A 22,968-nucleotide genomic window follows, 5' to 3' on the forward strand; every position below is an offset into this window, starting at 1 on the left:
GACAAAAATTCTCTTGCTTTTTGTTAACCCCAAATGGAAAGAACTTTCTGAACTTCGTATCCGTACATCTGTCAATGGAGTATCTCCAACTTACTGCAAACTTAAGGGAGCGAAATTGAGTCCCACTGTCTTTCTCCCAAGCATGGTCCCCACCCTGTCTGCCTAAACCAGACGTGCAGTCATTCCAGACTCAGATCAAAGCCATCCTCTCTGGCTTCTCTTCAGCTGGCCTGGTTGGACCATCGTCATGTCTGGGTTGAAATTCGTCCTCTAACTGGCCTCTGCCTCTGGTCTTCTTTTCCTAATCTATCATGTGGTCTTCAAAAATCCAAGTTTGATGATATTACCAGGCTAAAATCCAAGCTCTTCCCGGGATAAACCTCAGAAAGCCTCAGCCTGGTCTGCAAACCTCTCCACGCTCTCGGACCATCCTCTTTTCCTAAACGTTCCTCCCGCTGTTGGCCACCGGCCCCAGTTGTTTGGTAAGCGCTTCACACTTCAGCCACCAACCTTCCAACGCTTTCACTGCTCCTGTGACCCCATGCTCTGATCCTTGGCCCATCTAGTCCTGTCCCCTGGGATGCCTTCATCCCGCTGCGTTTCTGGTAATTTCCTCCTCATTATCCTTGGCCCATCCATGGCCTCTCCAGGTACCTCTTCCTCATCCCCCCCGCCCCCCAGGGATGGCTCGTCCCCCAGCCCGTCATGACCCCAAGACGTCGCACCCGGGGCCCCATGTCTGCTGCCCCCTTGTCTGTGAGCTCCCTGACAGGAGAGGTCCTGTTTTATGAGCTTTACATTCTGAGCGGCACATGTGGGATTCTACCATCGGAGCTACAAGGCACTTGGGTTTGAGGCCAACCTGACCTCCTAGATTTTAGATTTGGAAGAATGCGACCTGAGAGATGGAAACTTGATGATTTCACTCATCTGGTCATCTCTCTTGACGTAACAGAGGGACACTGGGGCGAACCTCTGCCACACCAGCATCATACTAGTGATGCTCTTTCCATCTGAAATCAGGGCACCTGTAAACGAGGTTTTGCTCAGATTAAAAGGATAATTTTATTTAAAGGAATGCTTATAGGGTGTCATTTTAAAACAGTGTTTACAGCAAAATGCATAGACGCCTCCTTCTAGAGAATCGGATGAAAGTTATAGATACTTTTCCCAGGAAAATGCACACAATCTTTGACTGATTTCGGGGAGCACTTGGCGCCCATTGGTGGGACCACCCCCCAAGGCGTTTGCACACTATGAATGGTGGAGCGGCCCTGACCGGGCCGGGTGGCCAGACACTGAAGGGGTTCCTTTCACCCACGGCCTCCTGGGGGACGTTTCTGGTGGGTACGTACCTCTTTCGGAGAAAGAATAGAAACGTAGTCTTCATATATTATTCTTGCTTTCTCTTCAATCACGGCTTTATTAGCTTCTTTCTTCAGTTCCTCACACGCCATCCAGAAGAGCATGTTCTCCTCGCTGAACTCCGTTCGGAGAAACTCCCGGAAAGCGTTGCGTCCCGCGGGCGTGAGCATGAGCTTGTCGAAGGACTGAGCCCAGGCGCTGGCCTCCTCCAGGGCGGGGGCCGGGCTGGGCGGGGCGGGAGAAAGGGGCGAAGGGAGCAGAGCTATTGGTGGCTGGTGTGAATTTCATCCCGAGCAACGTGTCCTTTTCGCTCTGAGAATGAAAATGTGCCCTTAGGCCCTTTTAGGCAGAGAAAGAGCCGCTCTCATTTCCTTGTGCCTTCGGCAGAAACACGTGTGGCCCTTTCCAACCGTCTGGCTGGACGGCACCCCTGCTGGCAAAGGGCCTGCAAACCAAACTGCTGGAATAACTGCTAAGAACAAGCCTGTACACCTAGGCACATCCTGGCAAAGGTTTTAAATTATAAAAGTAAAACAAAAAATTCTTACAACCACCTGACCACAAACTCCCCAGGCGGCTGTGATAGACCCAAGTCAGGCCTGACCACCTGGCTTCCAGAACAGTCATGGGGCAGTGTCTGGCCAGGGTTCGAAAAGATTCAAAAGAGAATGTTAAAGAGAGAAAGAAAAGAAGATAAGTTATGTCCAGTAACGGCAAGTGATGAACAGCGATGACGAAATGAGCACGTACGGATTCAACTTTTACCTGGAGACCTAGGCCATCGGCGGCACTGCACTCACCTGGGTGCCAGGTGCGCACACTGCCCTCTGGACGCCCCCCCCTCCATCCCCGATGGAACTGCTGTTCTTGATTTGGGGGCTTACCCTGTTTTAGTTTATTTTTACTTACATTTTCATTATATTGAGGTCAGAAAGCACAATCTGTTCAACAATGATCCTTATTAATTTCTTTTCCCTTACCCTGTTTTTTTCATAGTTTTTATGTATGGATGTATCCCTGAAGAATATATTCTTTTGTTTTTCTTTTTTAAAGACTCTGCTTTTATTTTTATTTTATTATTTATTTATTTATTATTTATTTATTGGCCGTACCTTGAGGCTTGTGTGATCTTAGTTCCTTGACCAGGGGTTGAACCCATGCCCCCTGCAATGGAAGCGCAGAGTCCTAACCACTGGACCGCCAGGGAATTTCCCTTCCTGGACAATTCTGATAGTTGAATTCAGCCTACTCATTTTTGTGATTCCATCTTTAATTGGTTTAAACATTTCAGAGACCATTATTTTATATTTGATTGCAGATAATTCTAACATCTGAAGTCTTTTGGCCTCTAAATCCAAGTGTTGTTTCTACTGACTCTCATTTGTGGTAGGTTGTGTCCTTCTAGTTTTGTATTTTTTGTTTATTTATTTTTTATTTTACTTTTTTTTTACTTTATTTATTTTTGGCTGTGTTGGGTCTTCGTTTCTGTGCGAGGGCTTTCTCCAGTTGCAGCAAGCGGGGGCCACTCTTCATCGCGGTGCACGGGCCTCTCGCTGTCGTGGCCTCTCTCGTTGCAGAGCACAGGCTCCAGATGCACAGGCTCAGTAGTTGTGGCTCATGGGCCTAGTTGCTCCGCGGCATGTGGGATCTTCCCAGACCAGGGCTTGAACCCGTGTCCCCTGCATTGGCAGGCAGATTCTCAACCACTGCGCCACCAGGGAAGCCCTAGTTTTGTAATTTTTGGTTGGTCTTAATCTTTGGGAAACTGAGAGTCACATTTGATGGCATTCTCTTTCCTCCAGAGAGGATGTGTGTGTGCTTCCTACTGACTGGGGGCCACTTCTGCTGCTTTCGTGGACCAGGGCTGAATCCTGGAATCCTGGCTTTCAGCTCCTTGCCCTACCGCCTCTGCACTGGCTCTGAGAGAAAACACTTCTGTCCTGTGCTTAGCAGTCACTGCTCAGGGTTTTACTTACTTTTTTTTTGGTTTTGCTTTTCAGGTGTTTTGTCCTTTTCCTTACTTTCTGTGAGCCCAGTGTTGCAAAAACTTTTAGACTTATGCAAAATCTGTTCTTCTGTCTTGGGAAGGCCCCCAGATGATCTAATCTGCCACACTGCCAAAGGCTCTCCATTTAGTTTTGGGGGGTAAACAGTGTATCGCAAAGAATTTGATATGTAGCAAACTTGTCCTAATTATACGATGATGATAGAAAAAACTCTCCCATATGCAAAGTTTACAATGTAAATTCTATGTCCTTTTCCTATCTTTAAGATGGATTATAAGTGACCCAGCAGAGAAACATCAGTGAAAAGCTGAAGACCAGAGAGTTCCCTGGTGCTCCAGTGGTTAGGATTCCAGGCTTTCATTGCCATGGCCCAGGTTCAATCCCTGGGTGGGGAACTGAGATCCCATAAGCTGCGCCACACGGCCAAAAAAAAATAAAAAAGCTGAAGACCAGACAAAATGGGTCATAGAAAGCGAGTAGTCAGCTGAGCCAGCAGTGAGACACAGACAGATAAACAATCATTTCAAGTTTAGTTTCAAAGTTAGATTCAGTGTGTATAGATGAATCCTATGTAAGTACAACTGTGTGGAAATGCACAGACAGTTCCTTCGAGGATACATAAAAAAACTGTTGATGGTTTATATTTGGAGATTGGGACAAGGTCTGGAGTAAGAGGACAATTGAGCTTTTATTGTAAAACTTTTGTATTGTCTGATTTCTGTTTTTTATAACAGGTGTTTAAGCTTTTCATCATAAAAAGAGCATTCTGTATGAAAACATAAATCTCTATCATAACCAGTAAAATTAGTTTTGAAAGAAATATATATATACATGTTTTTTGGCTATGCGGCTTGCGGGATCTCAGTTACCCCACGAGGGATTGAACCCGGGCCACAGCAGTGAAAGCCCAGAATCCTAACCTAGCCCACCAGGGAACTCCCTGAAAGAAATATTTTAAAAGATGCTTAAAAGATAATTTAAAAATAGTAACTTAAAGCAATCTACATAAAAATACCGGATTCTTTTTAGATAGGTTAATTAAATTGGCAAGGCTTAGTAAAGAATGCTAAATTAAAAAAAAAAAAGAATGCTGTTATGTTCCTTAAATATGGGGATTCAAAATATATCTTCTTACTCCTTTTCATTTAAGAAATACATATAAAAGAATGACTGAAAAACTTAAGGGTAATCAGTAGTAACCTTTAAAAAGAGAGAGAGAGAGAGGGAGGGAGAAAACATATCTTTTCCATAGTACCAAAGAACCCAGGAGCAAAGAAAGCACAGTTCATACAGTAAAAAAAAAAAAAAAGGAAATAGTTAGGGGGTATTGTAAGTAGACAATCAACAAACATTCTAGAAGATTAAACATATCTGTAATCATCAAGACAACTGACCCAATGTAATTGGATTTTAATTCCCAATTGAGTGACAGAGACTCAAACTGGGCGAAAATCCAACATAATGCTATTTTCGGGAAGCATACAAAATACTACCAAAAATTATAAACAAATAGACAGGCAAAGACATGTGAGGGAAATGCAAATGAATAAAATTAATATCTAAATAGAAATGGAAGCAAAAGGCATCAAATTGGATAAAGAGTCATTTTATATTATTGGCTAACTGAGAACAAATAATGGCCGATATACATGGAATCCTTCCCTCTTGCCTGGCTCTGTTCTCAGTGCTTTACTGGTTACTCAGTGCTCACGACAACCCTTCTTTGGCTGAGTCACAACACACTGTTATTATCCCCATTTTACACACAGGGAAACTGAGGCAGAATGTGGCTGCTAAGTGCCCAAGGTCATACAGGCAGGATGGACAGAGCCAGGACCAGACGAGGGCTTTCTGGTTCCAGACAGGACTCAAAGCCTCAAGCCTTGGTGCAGAATACAGTATACTGAAATACATAAGATAAAAACGGGACTTCCTTGGTGGTGCAGTGGTTAAGAATCCGCCTGCCAATGTAGGGGACATGGGTTCGAGCCCTGGTCTGGGAAGATCCCACATGCCACGGAGCAACTAAGCCCGTGCGCCACAACTACTGAGCCTGTGCTCTAGAGCCCACGTGCCACAACTACTGAAGCCCATGTGCCACAACTACTGAAGCCCACGCGCCTAGAGCCCATGCTCCTCAACAAGAGAAGCCACCATAATGAGAAGCCTGCACACCGCAATGAAGCATAGCCCCCGCTCGCTGCAACTAGAGAAAGCCCACGCACACAGTAACGAAGACCCAACACAGCCATAAATAAATAAATTAATTTAAAAAAAAAAAAGATAAAAGCTGTTTTTAACAGACTTATGAATTGTGGAAGATTTTAATATGCATCCTAGACTTTGAAATATCTGAGTAAAAATAAATAAAATGAAGAATGAAGAAAAATATTTTAAGTAAACTTTTAGGTTACTTGTTTTTTTCCCCCCTCAAAAATAAATAATTTACGACAAGACCTATTTGAACAATGCTTTTAGGATATTTGTCTATTGCCTGAAGTTATATTGGCATAACACAAAGAAAAGGAATAAGAATAGGTAAGTGGAAGTAAATCCATAGATAATACAGGAAGGAAAAAAGACAATTTTAAAATTTGGCATTATGGAAAGTAATTTGCGTGTTTTTCCAACTTTTTTCTCAAAATACTTAAAAAATAATACATTTACTAAAGTATAAATTTATAGCTAAGAAAAAAAATGGACCTTTAAAATTTTCCTGAAACCCTAACTTGTGTATTTCATTATGTTCTTTTATTTAAAAAAGTAAATCACATAAAAATAAAATGATGTCATATGTTTTGTCAAGAAGCATCAATTTCTATTTGTGATTAACAGGCATTAGATTAACAATGGAACTGATTTTTCTCCCTGTCACACAATGAATTACAAGGAATTCTGCAGGGACTTCCCTGGCACTCCAGTGGTTAAGACTCCAAGCTCCCAATGCAGGGGGCCCGGGTTCAATCCCTGGTTGGGGAACTAAGATCTCGCATGCCTCACGGCGTGGCCACAAAATAAATAAATAAATAAATAACTTAAAAAAAAAAAAAGAATTCTGCAGAGTGAAAATGTGATGCAACATTATGATTTGATATTATTAAATTGTAGTTAGAGAAACTGTGTGTTCTATTGAAACAAAAATGCAAAAAAAAAATCTGCTTGAGAATCTATGAGAGGATGGAGGTTCATTAAACTTATTTTGATCATCATTTCACGACATATACAAGTCAGATCATTATGCTGTTCTCCTTAGGCTTACACGGTGCTGGATGTCAATTGTATCTCAATAAAACTGTAAGGAAAAAATAATAAGGTTGGCATTTCTGTCGATTTAGTGAGCTAAACACTGTGAGATTTTACCTTTCTTCACAGGTGGGAAGGTCCTCTGTTCTGAGTTCATAGGAAGTACTCCTGAGTCTCTGTTCTTCTTGGTTTCTAACAGTGAGACTGCAAGAAATAAGACAAACACGTGTTAGTTGAGATCATTCTGTATCAAGGAAAGATTTTTTACAAATATTTCAGAGAACTCCAGGTTACCAAGTAGAATTAATTTCTTTTCTTGATAAAAGTGACACTTCTTTGTTTTCTTAAGAAAACCAAAAGTATGAAAATAAAGTATTAGCAAAATTAATTCTATGTATAATACTATGGTCTACACTCATTGAGAGAGTTTACATTTAGAATAATAATTCTTTTCATAAAACATGTCCATTAGAAAGTAGTAAAAAGGTCAGATTTTCAGGAATGTTTTCGGTTTTCATTTTGTTTCCTGAACCTTGAAAAAAAGGTATACATTCTCCAGACTTTGTTTCCCAGTGAAAATGGAGATTTTATGTATTTACAGGCACACGTATGAAAGTATGAAAGAAAGCCAGGAAAGTGTGCAATCAAAATCTCTATTGTATCTTTCAAGAGAGTTTGTTTCCTTATACACATTTTGTACCTTCATTTGTAAATTTATTCCAGGTATTTCTGTTGTTATAGTAAATGGAATTTTCACATCCATCTCATCTTCTAACTTTATTGTTTGTACGTTTGAAGGTAATTTCTTAATAGCTTTACTGAACCATCATTTTTACATCATAAAGTTGCCTCTTTAAAGTGTACAACTCAGTGGTTTTTAGCATAATCACAAGGGTGTATGACCCTCACTACTATCTAATTTCGCAACATTTTCATCACCCCGAAAAGAAGCCCAGACCTGTTGGCAGCCACTGCTCATGACACACTACCTCTGACCTACACCAGCCCTCAACATACACTAATCTGCTTCCTGTCTCTAGAGATATGTCTCTTCTTTTTCATTGAATGAAAGATTCTTTAAATTCTACAGTGCTTTACAATTTTCAAAAGTTTCACACACATGATTTCATATAATCCCATAATAACCCTTTTCTCCGCCACCCCTCTATGGCCACTCCTCCTTCCCTCTCCCCAGTGGTAACCACTAGTTTGTTCTCTAAGACACGTCTATTCTGGATCACACCATATGTGGTCCTTGGTGGCTGGCTTTTTTCACTTGGCATACTGGTTTAAGGTTCATTCACGTTGTAGCATGTTTCACTACGTTATTCCTTTTTGTGCCTGAATAATATTCCATTGCCTGGATATATCACAATTTGTTATCCATTCATCGGCTGATGGACAGTTACGTTGTTTGCACGTCAGGGCTATTTGTAAATAATTCCACTATGAACAGTCATGTACAAGTCTTTGTGTGGCTGTCTGTTTTTATTTCTCCTGCGTAGATACCCAGGAGTGGAAATGCTGTCATGTCGTAACTCGAGTTTTAACATTTTGAGGAAGGCCCAAACTGTTCTCCAAAGCAGCTGCACCATTTCACACGCCCACCAGCAATGTTGGAGGGATCCAATTCCTCCACACCCTTGACAACACTTACTGTTGTCTGTCTTTCTTATTATAGCCATTTAGGTGTTTATGAAGTGGTATCACATTGTGCTTTTGGTTTGCATTTTGCTAATGACTCATGACATTTGAGCATCTTTACAAGTATTTATCAGCTAGTTGTACATCTTCTTTGGAGACATATCTATTCAGATCCTTCACCCATTTTTAAATTGGTTTGTCTTTTTATTTATTTATTTATTTATTTTTTACAGATGTAACTTTATTTATTTATTTATTTATTTATTTTTGAGTGTGTTGGGTCTTCGTTTCTGTGCGAGGGCTTTCTCTAGTTGTGGCAAGCGGGGGCCACTCTTCATCGCGGTGCGCAGGCCACTCACTGTCGCAGCCTCTCTTGTTGCGGAGCACAGGCTCCAGACGCGCAGGCTCAGTAGTTGTGGCTCACGGGCCCATTTGCTCCGCGGCATGTGGGATCTTCCCAGACCAGGGCTCAAACCCATGTCCCCTGCATTGGCAGGCAGATTCTCAACCACTGCGCCACCAGGGAAGCCCCTGTCTTTTTATTTTTGAATTTTAAGAGTTCTTTACCTTCTGAAAGCTATTATTTTTTGTTAATTTGATTTCTCTCTTTTGTGTTTGTGTCAGCTTAGCAACAATTCCCCTGGCATTCTCAAGGGAATTCTCATATCATCAGCAAACGGGGAGCTTTTCCTCTTCTTTCCCAATTCTTAGGCCTCCAGTTGTTTTTTCTTGTCTGATCCCTAAAGCACAGTGTTGAATAGTAGGGAAGATCCTGGACAGCCTTGCCTTGTTCTTTTTTTATTTTATTTTTATTTTTATTTTTTTAAAAATTATTAGCACCTTTAATTATTATTTATTTATTTATTTATTCATCCGTTTGGCTGTGTTGGGTCTTCGTTTCCGTGCGAGGGCTCTCTCCAGCTGTGGCAAGCGGGGGCCACTCTTCATCGCGGTGCGCGGGCCTCTCACTTTCGTGGCCTCTCGTTGCGGAGCACAGGCTCCAGACGCACAGGCTCAGTAGTTGTGGCTCACAGGCCTAGTTGCTCCGCGGCATGTGGGATCTTCCCAGACCAGGGCTCGAACCCGTGTCCCCTGCATTGGCAGGCAGACTCTCAACCACTGCGCCACCAGGGAAGCCCTGTTCTTTTTTTAAAAAATTAATTAATTTATTTATTTTTGGTTGCGTTGGGTCTTCGTTCCTGTGTGCGGGCTTTCTCTAGTTGCAGCGAGCGGGGGCTACTCTTTGTTGCAGTCCGCAGGCTTCTCACTGCGGTGGCTTCTCTTGTTGCGGAGCATGGGCTCTAGGTGCGCGGGCTTCAGTAGTTGTGGCACGTGGGCTCTAGAGCGCAGGCTCAGTAGTTGTGGTGCACGGGCTTAGTTGCTCCGCGGCATGTGGGATCTTCCTGGACCAGGGCTCGAACCCGTGTCCCCTGACTTGGCAGGTGGATTCTTAACCACTGCGCCACCAGGGAAGTCCCCCTTGCCTTGTTCTTGATTTTAGCAGGAATGCTTTTAATTTCCCATTAATATCAAAATGGATTTTTACCATTGATTAGTTGAGTTTGCTTTATCTTACTATTGCCTCTGTACTGTCTTTTCTATTCTTTTATTACGCCTTTCCTTAACATTCTTTACACCATTTTATAGAAGTCTTTTATTCTATGTTCAGGCACATCTGTTTATGAATTTTCAGTAATTGTGTGTTTGTGTGTAGCTCTATTTTTCTTTAAGTGCTGTCATTAGACATGCAGGAACTCCTTTTTCTTGTTGCTTTCATGACGCCAGGGCTAACGGTTTCAGTAAACGATGGTTTCTTAAAAAAAAACAAAAACGAATTTGAGAGGCATCTGGGTGGTACTCTCTCTGCAGGAGTATTAATACTGCCCGACGTCATAGACTTCTTTCGTAAGAGAAAACAGTACTACACAGTGGGTATGAAAAAGCAAAGAGGAAAAGGAAGGATGAATTTGACACAAGATTCTTAAAAGAACTGTAAGTTGTATTATGAATAAATAATGCAATATGTACTTAAGCTTTGGCATTTTTTCCATGTCTCAGTTTTTTAAAAGTAGGAATATTTCTTAGGCGACAATGTGTTGTTCTTGAAAAACAGTAATATATTTTGTGTCAACTTTTTGAACCTGAATTTATTTTTATTGTTAAAGTAGAATAAGAAAATGTTGATAGAAGCCAAAATAGTTGCTCACCACTTTGAAGAACTATTCAATAAAAGAAGACCCCTGCTTAGGTCTCTTTTGGTAAAGTTTAGAGTTGCTATAAAGAGGAAAAATTTCTTCAGTCTTCTAGAAAGGAAAACAAAAAGTTTATTTTCAAGAGATCAAGACTCTGCATGACTTCCTTTATAAAATGAAACGCCTGAAGGCCAGAAAGCAGGATTCTGAGAAAGTTAATACAGGGGCTTAGAAAACTAATTGCCATTTACCTTTCTTAAAAATGGACTCACTGTGTACTCTCAACATGGATAAATCTCAAAAGCATGTTGTGAAAAAAATCAAGGAAATCAAATATTGGAACAGTTGAAGTTTTCCACGCACTTTTCCCCCAACCTATTTCCCCCTTTCTTCTCCTGAGATAACCACCACACTTATTTTTTTGTTTTTTATCATTACCATTCAGTTACCCTACCCTCTCTAAAAATGTATAAATAAATAAATAAAAATATATAGATACGCACATATTTCCAAACTTTGTAAATATGCATTGCTTTACAAGTCGCTTTTTCTCCTTTTTCTCCTTTAAAAGCACATGCATTTAAAAGCCGGATGGTATCACATTATATAACTACACCACAAAGCATCTATCCAGATATTTTCAGTTTTTCTCAATCAGATTAATGCTGCTATGACCCCTCTCACAGGATGAATCATGATGCAATGAATGTTCATGTACAAGTCTTTGGATGAAATGTGTTTTTATTTTTCCTGCTAGCACATTTTAATATTTTAATGTAGCCAAATTTATGAATCTCTTCCTTTTACAGATTTTCCTCTTTCTTTTTAAAAGTTAATTCTTCCCAACACCAAGATCATAAAGATATTGTCTTGTGTTTTCCTCTTGGATATTCACGTTTAGGCTTTTAAGCCATCTGGAGTTGATCTTGGGAGATTAATGTTTTACACGATGCAATACAGGAATATAAATCTATTTCTATGGAGTTGGATACCGGGTAGGGTGACCAGCCTTCCCAGTTTGTCTGGGGCTCCTGAGTTTTCTGGGACATAGGGCTTTCAACGCTAAAACCAACCAGGCAACTGGGATGAGCTGGTCATCCTAATGCCAAGAATCTGGGTATTTATAGAATAGCTCATTCTTTCTTTTGCTAAAGCCACCTTTGCCATATGCTGATAAAGTTTTCAGTATTTTTTTTTTAATTTTTAAAAATTAAAAATTTTTTTGGCTGCATTGGGTCTTCGTTGCTGCGCACGGGCTTTCTCTAGTTGTGGTGAGCGGGGGCTACTCTTTGTTGCGGTGTGCGGGCTTCTCTTGTTGCGGAGCACGGGCTCTAGGTGCGCAGGCTTCAGTAGTTGTGGCATGCGGGCTCAGTAGCTGTGGCTCACGGGCTCTGGAGCACAGGCTCAGTAGTTGTGGCACACGGGCTTAGTTGCTCCGCGGCCTGTGGGATCTTCCCGGACCAGGGCTTGAACCCGTGTCCCCTGCACTGGCAGGCGGATTCTTAACCACTGTGCCACCAGGGAAGCCCCAGTATTTCTTTTATTGCCTTCCCTTGATGTGGAAAAATCGATGTTCCATTTCTGACTAAACATAAATACCATTAATTTTGAAAGAAAATGTTCTTATAGTTTTTTTCCTAAGAAAGACTGAGGTATTTGATTTGTTGATTGTTAACATGAGGTTATTTGTTTATGGCTCTGGATTTACACTTTCTAACACAAAATTAAATACCAAGTTTTACAGCTGTGTTTGCTTCTTTTGTATTCATCAGTGTTACTTGTTTCCCATGACTGCCCTCTGGGTTCACTTTTTACCCTTTTTACCCTTGAATACATCCTTAGTTCTTTAGGGAGGGTCTGAAGGCAGTTACCTCTCTTGGCCTTTGTGTGTCTGAAAATGACTTATTTTACCTACACTCCTGAGTTATAGTTTGACTAAGTTTTCTGTTCCTTCGCTCCCGTACTTTGAAGCCATTGCTCTCTTGTCTCTCGTAGACACACATACCACGTGCTGCCCAGGTGCTGGCCGTGATGAGGAGGTCCAGGTCGGATTTATATTTCATTCACCCTGGTTGACGTTAGTAGGAAGAGGCTGCTCTGGGACCCGTCACCACCTGCCGCCATACACCCTCAGCCCCAGACACTGCTCAGACCATGGTCCCCACCTCCTGTGCCACCCCAAGGCACCAGAGCCGGAAGGGGGGGTGGGGTAAACGCCAGGCGGCATCCCTCCTGCACAGGGACACCTTTGAACACCTCTCAGGCGTCATCTCGCTGAGCCTGATGAGCAGTGAAAGGGCGGAAAAGGGGCCTCAGTGCCGTCTCTTCACCCCTGGTAGGTCCCCTCCCCGACTAGCGGGGCTCCTGGACACCTCAGGGGTGCCAACGCGCCCTCTCGTCTCCTGCCGGGTCCTCTAGACCTCTTGTCAGGGCTGAAGGCTCACTTTAAACTCCGGGCTGCTCGGCTCTGGTCAGCCACTCTCCCCCATATTCCCACTTGAGTCTGGGGTTCTGTCCCGAACGGACAGACCTCCCAGCATCAGGGTAACATCCATCCTCAGAGGCACTGGCCTGGAACTTTCTGGAAATTAACACCAGCCCGAGGCACGCAGGAGCAGCCCAAACCGTCCCGGACTTTTCACCTTCAGCCTCCACCCCGCCCACCCCCAGTTCTAATGGTTCTACGTCACTGATCAATCCCAGTTTTCCTTCTTCTCCACTGGATAGTGAGGTCTTGGTCTAACTTGCAGTCAAGCCCAAATAAATTTACAATAATTTAATTGCCTAAAGCTATGCACACATTTGGCTGTCACGAAGCACGTTTCATATCCAAGATTTCAGAAATGCAACCTAATGTTCCTGTGATTTCTGGGTGTAACTCAGCCCCGTTTCTCCAGATCTTCAACAGTGACTCAAATGCTCAAGTTGTATCTCTTTGTTTAAAGCAATGATTGTGTATCTTCCACTACTAGTAAGTGAGCCTATATTTTTAGATTTTCCTCTCTCTGTCAAGCTTAGGTTTTGACATTTTTCTTTATTAAAAAACAATATTAATAAAACAGAAGCAGCAGAATATAAAATGCAGGCTCATTCTCCTTCATAACCCTAAACTTAAAGACCCAGATTAAACTCTAAGTCCTCCACGAAGCCTTTGTTCCCAACTGGAGGGCCTTGAGCTCACTCCTTTCTGCCCAGATATTAATCTTCAATCGTCAGCTGCCTTAGACTGTTCTTTAGATATTTCATATACATTCGTTAGCCTGGTTTCGGGGATTTGCATATGTCTCCCCAGAGCTAGGATGCAGCCTCCTCTTGGGTTTCTTTGCTTTTGTTGTCGTCCTTTACAGAGCCCACACCAGAGGCAGGCATACAGCAGCTGCTTAAAAGCACTTACTGCATTCATCATAAACTGGTACCGTGCAGGGTACCGTGTTCCTACCAGGAGCGCGTTCGTGAAAAGCCGCAAACCTTACCAGGAACAGCTACAACAGCAGCACCAGCAGAAGCAGCAAGCGTTGGACCCCCGGTTCCCCACTCCGTGCTGGCCTGGGGCGGAGGCTGCGGGCCCTTGGGCTGCGCACACCTGCCGCTTTCGCATCTCCATGCGTTCTGATCCCATCGGCTGCAACAGGGAAAGTAAAAGGGGGGCGGGGGCAGAGTTAGCACCACGTAAGCTGGAGATTCCGATTCCGCTGTCGTTTGCATCATTGAGAAGATGCAGCGTGACTCTCTCCAGATCATTTCTGCGAATTCTGGCAAAATTTGGTGCTTAGCATCCATTCATTGACCAAACATTTATTCCCTGTCTAGAAGCACGGTGATAAATTCTAGGAGTGAAACGACGAATGGTGGGGGGGGGGTCCCCTGTGCTAAGGCGCTCACAGTTGGGTCAAGGAGACAGACGCTGGCATCACATCCCTCAGACATCGCGGTGAGGACCTACCACAGGTGCGTTTCATAGCTCGAGTCCCCCCCGCCCCCCGCTGGACCATCGTGAGGAGGGGGGGCAGTTACAGGGGCAGCTGGATCGCAGCTGCAAAGCCCTTGGAGCCGCGCCCATGCGCAGTCCTACTCAGGGATGCCCAGGACGCGAGCCCGGCTCAGGACAGTGACCCACCCCCATCCTGCCACCTGTAGGGACGGTGCCCTGGCCTTCCTCCCTGGACACTGCGCGGTCGGAAACCGCTTCATCCCTCGCCTTGCCTGAGAACTACAGGAATGGTTGAAGGAGAAAAATATAAACGCAGCATAAGAAACGAGAAATTGCTGTGTCCGTTTTTATTTTTGATACAATGGTTTGAATTGTTGGTGGGGTAAAAGAAAAAAAAATCCAATCTGTGTTAAAGAACCTTAAATAGATCTTTGGAATCAAATTCTGAATTTGATATTCTATTCCAACATTAGATTTATCTATCCCTACTATTACTTATCCTTATATGCTGTTGGACTTTGTTTTAATTATCATACTTTTATTATATGTTTTCATATTGGGTAAGTTAAATTCTCTTCATGAATTAAAACCAGGGAGTTCCCTGGTGGCCTAGTGGTAAGGATTCTGGGCTTTCACTGCTGTAGCCCGCGTTCAATTCCTGGCCGGGGAACTGAGATCCCACAAGCTGCCACGGCACAGCCAGGGGAAAAAAAAAAAAGGTTATGAATTAAAACCAAAAAACCTTTTTGGCTGTTCTTGCCTGTTTGTGTTCCAGTGGAATTTTGGAATCAGCTCATCAATACCATGCGGGAATTTGATAAGGACCACACTGGATTTACGAGAAACATTTGCGAGAAATGACATCTGTTTCAGCACCTATCAGGGATGACTGTGGAACATGGAAGAACCATGGTTCTATTACAAGTTCATCACTAAAGGGGTGTTGCCTAGAAGCTTAAATGATACATAACAGACCATCTCTGAGAAACCTGCCTCCCAGGTAATGAGCATTAAGCTAAAGTACCTTTGCTTAACTCACAAGAAACGTCCTGACCAGGCCCACCTGTGAATGGCTGCAGGAAGGAAGAAATTCACACAGCCCGTCCGGAGGCCACCCAGAACCAGGAAGTGCTCGACTTTACTGCCTCCCCTTTGAGTATAAAAGAAGCCTGAACTCTAATTTGTGGAAGATGGTTCCTTGAGACCCTAGTCCGTCATCTTCTTGGTCTGCTGGCTCTCCGAATAAAGTCGCTGTTCCCTGCCTCAACAGCGCGTCTCTTGATTTATTGGCCTGTCCTGCGGCAAGCAGCAGGAACTTGGATGGCAACTACTACTCAGGATTGGCCCTTGTCTTTTAATCATCCTGGGATGTAAGTTCCAAGACAGAACGAGAGACCCGTCAGAGGGATTTACTGTCCCTTCCTCCACAGCCAGAACCATGCTTACAACACCCGTCCACGGCGCCCAGCCTGGGTGGTCCAGCCTCCTGAGTGGACCCCTTTGAACGCCCCTGGGGGAGAAGCTGGGCTCCTCTGGCATCACGTTCTCACCGCATCCGCGGCATTTCAGTGGAGCCAGAGACTGACAATGGTTTCACTTCATTCAGGACACGGAGAGGCAAGGACACGCCAGCACAGTCTCCAAACAAAGATGCTTTCAGCCAAAGATGCTCCGGGTAACTTATTTTCTCAGAGATACTGATGCACCTTGACTCATTAAAAACAAAATCCCCATTGCTTCTCAAAAGAAGGAAGGATGTGACGTGGTCACGTCAGTGGGTTTCAACGTCTTTGCGAGACTGGGTCTCCCCAGTCGGTCATGAAATAGCTCTTCATTTAAACCCTGTCTTATGTACAGTTCAAGAGTTGTCCTCAAACAGGTTCTGCCTATTTTTGATAGGTTTTTTCCTGAATATTTTAGAGGTCAATTTTTGCTGCTGTTGTAAATACCTCCCCACCCCACCCCGCCATGTTTCTAAATAGTTACTTCAGAGTCTAGGAAGACTAATGACACTCTATCTGACCTCTCTATTGACTTCTCTTAGTTTTACGAGTCTTTCTGTTAATTCTCTTGTTAGAATCTCTTGTTTCCTAGTTAGATACCGTCTATAAATAATCACACTTTACTTTCTGTCCCTTTCCAAGGTATATACCTCTTTCCCCTCCTTGGCCAGGAAGTTCAGTAAATATTGAAAAGTAGAAATACTGTCAGGCACTTTTGTTTTCTTCATGACTTTAATGAGAAGACTGACAGTATCTTCCCTGTATGTGTGATGTGTAATGAGAAGACTGACAGTATCTTCCCTGTATGTGTGATGTGTGTCGGAGGTTTCTGGGAGAAGATAACTTTACCAAGTTAAGCAAGTTTTCTTATATTGCTTACATAGTATAAAATAAGTTGTGCCAGCCTATCTTAATAGTTAACATATTTTATTTGTTCGTACACACCTATTTCTTTGTAAATACAGTTGTCCCTCAGCACCCATGGGAGACTGGTTCCAGGACCCCCAGGATACCAAAGTTCACAGATGCTCAAGTCCCTTACATAAAATGATGTGGTATTTGCACATAACCTGTGTACATCCTCCTGGATGCTTTAAATTATCTCTAGATTACTTGTAATACCTAATACAATGTAAAGGCCATGTGAATAGTTGCCAGTGCAAGGCAAAATTCAAGTTTTGATTTTTGGAACTTTCTGGAGTTTTTCCCAGTATTTTTGATCTGAGGTTGGTTGAATCCACGGATGCAGAACCTGGGGATACAGAGTGCCAACCTACCTGGAAGAATCTTGATGATTTAGTGAGTAAACTCTTAGAGAACATCACAAGGTTGCTCATGACTAAATATAGCCTTCAGAAATCAGAGGCAAATCTCATCAAAGTCTGCTTATACACTTTTGAAAACAGCTTTATTGAGGTCTAACAGACATGCAATAAATGGCGCATGTTTACTGATGTTTTGACATGTATATACTTGTGACACCACGACCACAGTCAAGACCACATCATCAAGCTCAAAAGTTTCCTCACATCACTTGGGACCCCTCCCTCCTGAACCTGCCGGCCCCAGACAGTCACTGATCTGCTTTCTCTTACTATATATTAATTTGCATTTACTAGAATTTTATAAAAATGGAATCATACGACATCTACTCTTTTTTATCTGGCTTTCTTCATTCAGCATAGTTATTTTGTGATTGTTGTATTGTTCATTCCTTTGTATTTCTGAGCAGTATTCCATTGTATAGATGTACCACAATTTCCTTATCCACTCACGTACTGATGGACTTATACCTTTTTGATAGTTGCTGGAAAGATTTTGTATATATATCTCATTGTCTTCTTTTGAACGTGAAAGTCTTTTATCAGACAAAATGAGAGGTGTATGTTGCTGAGACTGTGTTAAAAGGTACTGCACTGTTTACAGTTGTAACGTGTTTCTCCAGTGTGTTCTTCCACATTGACTAATGCTTGATGATTCTGTTCTTTTGGCATTTGTATTGGATTAGTCCTGGGATGTTAACTATTTTCCTAATTTATAATCCCTCATTTCTTTTCCCAGTGTTCTATGTCTCAGTTCATCTTTGTAGAGTCTCAACTTGGTCTCAGAATCTATTTAATTTTTCCTCTGAATATCATTACAGTTTCTTGTATGGTTTCTTGGAATTCTTATACATGGTTCAGTAATTTTGACATCTTAAATCATTTAAAGCTTTAAATACACAAGTACATAGAAATATATGCCATTCCTACAAAATTTACTAATAAGCTGTCATCTCTCAGTTCCTCAAAATTCTAAATTAATAGGCATGGTTTTCACTCAGTCACTAGCTGTTGGAATGTTTAGTGGCGGGAGTGGTCACGATACCCAGGCCCTGCTGAGCAGTGGTGAAATATGAGAGCCTGAGAGGAAGCTAAAAATGTTAATAAAACATGAATATAAAGATAAGCAAAATGTTGATAATGGTTGAAGTTGTGTCATTGACCATGGTGTTTGTTATACTAGCCTCACTACATTTATGTATGTTTGAAATTTTTCCTTAATGAAGTTTCCAAAATGTCGAATTCTATCGCATTAAAAAAAAGATCTTTTGAGATGATCATATGAATTTCCTCCTTTGAATAGTTAATGAAGTGAATCACATTAATGCATTTCTTTTGTTTTTTTTTGGCCGCGCTGGATGGCGTGTGGGATCTTAGTTCCCTGACCAGGCATCGAACCTGAGCCCCCTGCAGTGGAAGCACAGAGACCTGACCACTGGACCACCAGGGGAGTCCCAAATGCATTTCTTTTTTTCTTTTCAATTTAATTAATTAATTAATTAATTAGGCTGCGTTGGGTCTTCGTTGCTGCGCGCAGGCTTTCTCTAGTTGTGGCGAGCAGGGGCTGATCTTCGTTGTGGTGCGCGGGCTTCTCATTGTGGTGGCTTCTCTTGTTGCAGAGCACGGGCTCTAGGTGTGCAGGCTTCAGTAGTTGTGGCCTGCAGGCTCAGTAGTTGTGGCGCACGGGCTTAGTTGCTTCGTGGCACGTGGGATCTTCCTGGACCAGGGCTCGAACCCGTGTCCCCTGCACTGGCAGGCGGATTGTTAACTGCTGTGCCACCAGGGAAGCCCCCCAAATGCATTTCTTAATGTTGAATCACACTTACCTTACTAAGTAAACTCTTGTTGGGTCTAAAAGATGATTATTCTTTTATTATAGTGCTGAAATTGATTTGGTAATATTTTTTAGGGAGTTTTAAAATCTATTTATCTTTCTTTTTTTCTAAGAGAATTATTTTTTCCCTGAAGATATGTAGAATCTGCTGGTAAAATTACTAGAACCTTTCAGGCGTGGCTTGCTGACGATGTTTTCAATTTACTCTTTGATTTCTTTTCTTTTCATAGTTTCTTCCCGGCTTTGAGTCAATATGGTATTTTTCATTTCCTGAAAAAAATCCATCCCTTTCATCTAGTTTTCAAATTTACTGGAACTTTTCATTATTAGTCATCTTAATTGTCAGATCGAGATGCTTTAAATTACAGCAGGCTTGTTAAAAATGCAAATAGGTTCCTGGAGCCGTGGAAAGGGAAGGAAAGCCTGGATTTCCCAGAATCTATGGAAAGTGATGGAAGCCCAGCAGAGAAGAGGTGAGGAGTGTACCTTTGGGCGTCTCCTGCTGTCTGGGGAGAGCGGACGGCCTGGAAAGTGGATGCGGCATCTCAGAAGGAGCCCTTGGCAACCCCCATTCTGCTTTCTGTTTCTGCGAATCAGACTACTCTAGGAACCTCAGGGATTGAACCGGGGCCCCGTCGCCGAGTCCTAACCACTGGACTGCCAGAGAAGTCCCAACGGACACATTTTCTATCAGGGCTGCCACAGAAGTGGAAAGGTGTCATCGCTCTTAACTTGGATCTTCCTGATTCTGGCCCACGGTTCCACATATATGGTCAAAATAACTTAAATGGATTTTTCAAAGCTTTTATTTACTTTTACAATAAAACTTCTTAAGGTTCCTTTCAAAAAAAGAAAAAAAGTTGCGTATGGGAGAGTTGCATATTTAGTGTCACTAAATATTTGTAGAGAATTAATTTTTCTTTTTAACATCTTTATTGGAGTATAATTGCTTTACAATGGTGTGTTAGTTTCTGCTTTATAACAAAGTGAATCAGTTATACGTATACATATGTCCGAGAATTAATTTTTTAAATGTCATAGCTAGTCAATATGAAGACTAACAATATATATTAAATGAATGCTACCTATTTACAAGATTTAAAAAATATGCCATTGTCAATTATGTTAGTTCAGCTCATCCTTTCAGACGTTGATATGTGGTCTGATTAGCCAAACTAGCTTGCATCTTTTTCTTCACCTCCATCATATGTGTGGGAGAACTCCACACACATTTCATTTCCATTTGCTTTTTCTAAGTAACATGGAATCAGTGCTCCTTTGATATTGCTATTCTATTCTTCCCCTGGTGTGTGTCTGGCACAGACTGCTGGCCGTCATTTCAGTGTCTGCTGGGATGACCCAAGCATGCCACATACATGAGGCCCCAGTAACTGGCTGCCTTTGCTTGAGGATCCCAAGGCTCAGAAGTTAGATGAATGTAAAACCAATGCCAGTGACCTCAGAAACATTTTCTGTAATTTATGGCAGCCTGAGCAAATGGGAAAAACAGGTTGGCAGTTTATTAAATATTCAGATCTTAGCTAAGAGACGATCCTACTCAAACATCGCTTTTCCAGTCCTAGGAACACAGCATTCAAGAGAATTCTTTCAAAGTTCAAGCAAAAGCCAAGGTAAATAAGGTAAATTCTTTTTTTTTTTTTTTTTTTGGCTGCACTGGGTCTTCGTTGTGGTGCGCGGGCTTCTCACTGTGGTGGCTTCTCTTGTTGTGGAGCACAGGCTCTAGGCGCGCAGGCTTCAGTAGTTGCGGCACGCAGGCTCAGTAGTTGTGGCGCACGGGCTTAGCTGCTCCGTGGCATGTGGGATCTTCCTGGATGAGGGATCGAACCCGCGTCCCCTGCATTGGCAGGTGGATTCTTAACCACTGCGCCACCAGGGAAGTTCCCCAAGGTAAATTCTTAATCTTGATCGCAATCTTCTGGTAATTTGGAGTTGAAAGCAGTAACCAGTTAGAAAAAAATTTTAACCAGACCATGATTAGCTCAGAAAAGTTATTTCTTATTTTCTGGTAAGCTTGAACTTGGTGGTTGGATTCCATGAATAGCTATTTATTTTCATTATGGTTTCCAAATTCTAAAAATAGCCATTATTGAATTAAGCATTGGAAATATGATGAAACATCAAGTATTGTGTGAAAAAAATCTTATCTCTTAGAAGGGCCTGAGACCTGAGTCCATGTTCCGAAAGGTGTAGAATCATAGACAAGATCCTGATGAAGGAGAACCAAGAACCTTAAAGGACATACATTCAAAACCATCCTCAGCGACCTTTAGAAACACAGTCTTATCATCAGTAGGACATGATGGGCTCTGAAAGAGTTAAGCCAGAACATAAGGAAATTTGAGAGGAGCAATTCCTCTGTGTGTCCCAAGCTCTCTCTCTTTATAAAGACATCCTAATCCAGTATGACTTCATCTTCACTTGATTACATCTGCAAAAGCCCTTTTTCCAAATAAGGCCACATTTACAAGTACCAGGGTTAGGACTTTGTCTTAGCCCGTTCGTTTGGGCTGCCATAACAAAAGACCACAGACTGAGGCCTTATAAACAATAGATATTTACTTCTCACAGTTCCGGAGGCTGGAAGTCTGAGATCAGGGAGCCAGCAGGTCACAATCTGGCGAGGGCACTCCTGGTGGTTCAGAGCTGGTACCTTCCTGCTGTGTCCTCACAAGGTGAAGGGGGCTAGCGATCTCTCTGGAGCCTCTTTCATGAGAGCTTTCATCCCATTCGTGAGGGCTCCCAAGGGCTCCACCACTAATACCACCGTCTTTAGGGGTTAGGATTTCAACCTACGAATCTTGTTGGGGGGGGACACAAACATTCAGCCATATTAGACTTCAACATATTTTGGGGGGGGATACAATTTAACCCACGACAATGTCTAACATAGTCAGGGGCTCCTGTGAAGCCATTTTAATGCTTCTTTCCAGAATGAATCATCCCCATTCGCGTCCAGATGACTGGCTACTTTAATCTAGAGCTGAGCTGATGAAACAAGGTGATACTTTATTAATGATGTTATATTAAAAGTCATTTTAAAAATGAAAATAACACACGCCCATGGTAGGAAAAACCAGACAATACCGAAGGATTTGCTATGAAAACTCCGAGAGGAAATCATTATCTGTTTTTTGTATGTCCTTCCAGATAGCTATACACATTTATACACTTTTAAGAAAATGCGAGCATAGTATACACACCACCCCGTGCCTCTCTTTTTCACCTGACAAAGCACTGAGGTTCTTTTCACATTAGGACACGTGGTCTACTGCCCACACCGGAGTGAATTAGGTTTCTCCAACTTAAGTGTCTCAGAAAAGACAAAGGCACAACCCAAATGCTTTGCTTCTCGAGTAATGATTTGTTTCTATTGTGTTTGGGTATAGCCAGATTATTTGTTCATTTATTCGAGACATGAAAACAGAGGTAGAAAAGTAGAGTCTAATACCATCTTAAGGGATTCTCTTATCCCTTCTATGGGTGGGTTCAGTCATCACACTGAAGCGAGCACAGAAGGGATGGAACCTCTGTGCTTAGAAGAGTGGATGGTAAGAAGAGGTTGGCTGAATGAATGAACACTTCAAACAAAAACAGATGCTTTGTTTAACATCATACCTCATATAAAATAATGACTGTACTTCTGCTGTGCTAAAGAGTTTTACTGTACCATATATAGAAAAAGTCGTTTCATTAACATCCCACCTGAAAGGTCTGATTGGTTGAGCAGTATTCAAGGCTAATTAAGAGAATAATGCTCATATTTTTATGGGGTTTTACAGATTACAGGAGACTTTTATATGTATCATCTAATTTCTTCCTTCCCACAATTTCATTAGCCAGGAAAGACAGTTATTAATTCCTCTTTTCAGTAAAGAAACCAAGGCTTAAAGAGGCTTAACTCACCCCCT

At 42.3% G+C, this 22,968-nt stretch overlaps 1 protein-coding gene across 4 annotated transcripts in view; it reads right to left on the reverse strand.

Annotated features, from left to right (window-relative positions):
- The window catches only part of RGS20 (regulator of G protein signaling 20), a 79,207-nt gene that overhangs the window by 4,660 nt on the left and 51,579 nt on the right, over positions 1 to 22,968 (reverse strand). For all 4 annotated transcript variants that reach the window (XM_007168605.2, XM_057532480.1, XM_057532481.1 and 1 more), the window contains 3 exons: positions 13,924 to 14,072; positions 6,732 to 6,818; positions 1,356 to 1,590 (listed from right to left, as the gene is read on the reverse strand). In XM_007168605.2, the coding sequence (XP_007168667.2) occupies positions 1,356 to 1,590; positions 6,732 to 6,818; positions 13,924 to 14,072 (471 nt within the window). The remainder of the gene's footprint in view (positions 1 to 1,355; positions 1,591 to 6,731; positions 6,819 to 13,923; positions 14,073 to 22,968) is intronic.

The sequence above is a fragment of the Balaenoptera acutorostrata genome, chromosome 17 (assembly GCF_949987535.1).
Source record: "Balaenoptera acutorostrata chromosome 17, mBalAcu1.1, whole genome shotgun sequence".
NCBI lineage: Eukaryota > Metazoa > Chordata > Mammalia > Artiodactyla > Balaenopteridae > Balaenoptera > Balaenoptera acutorostrata.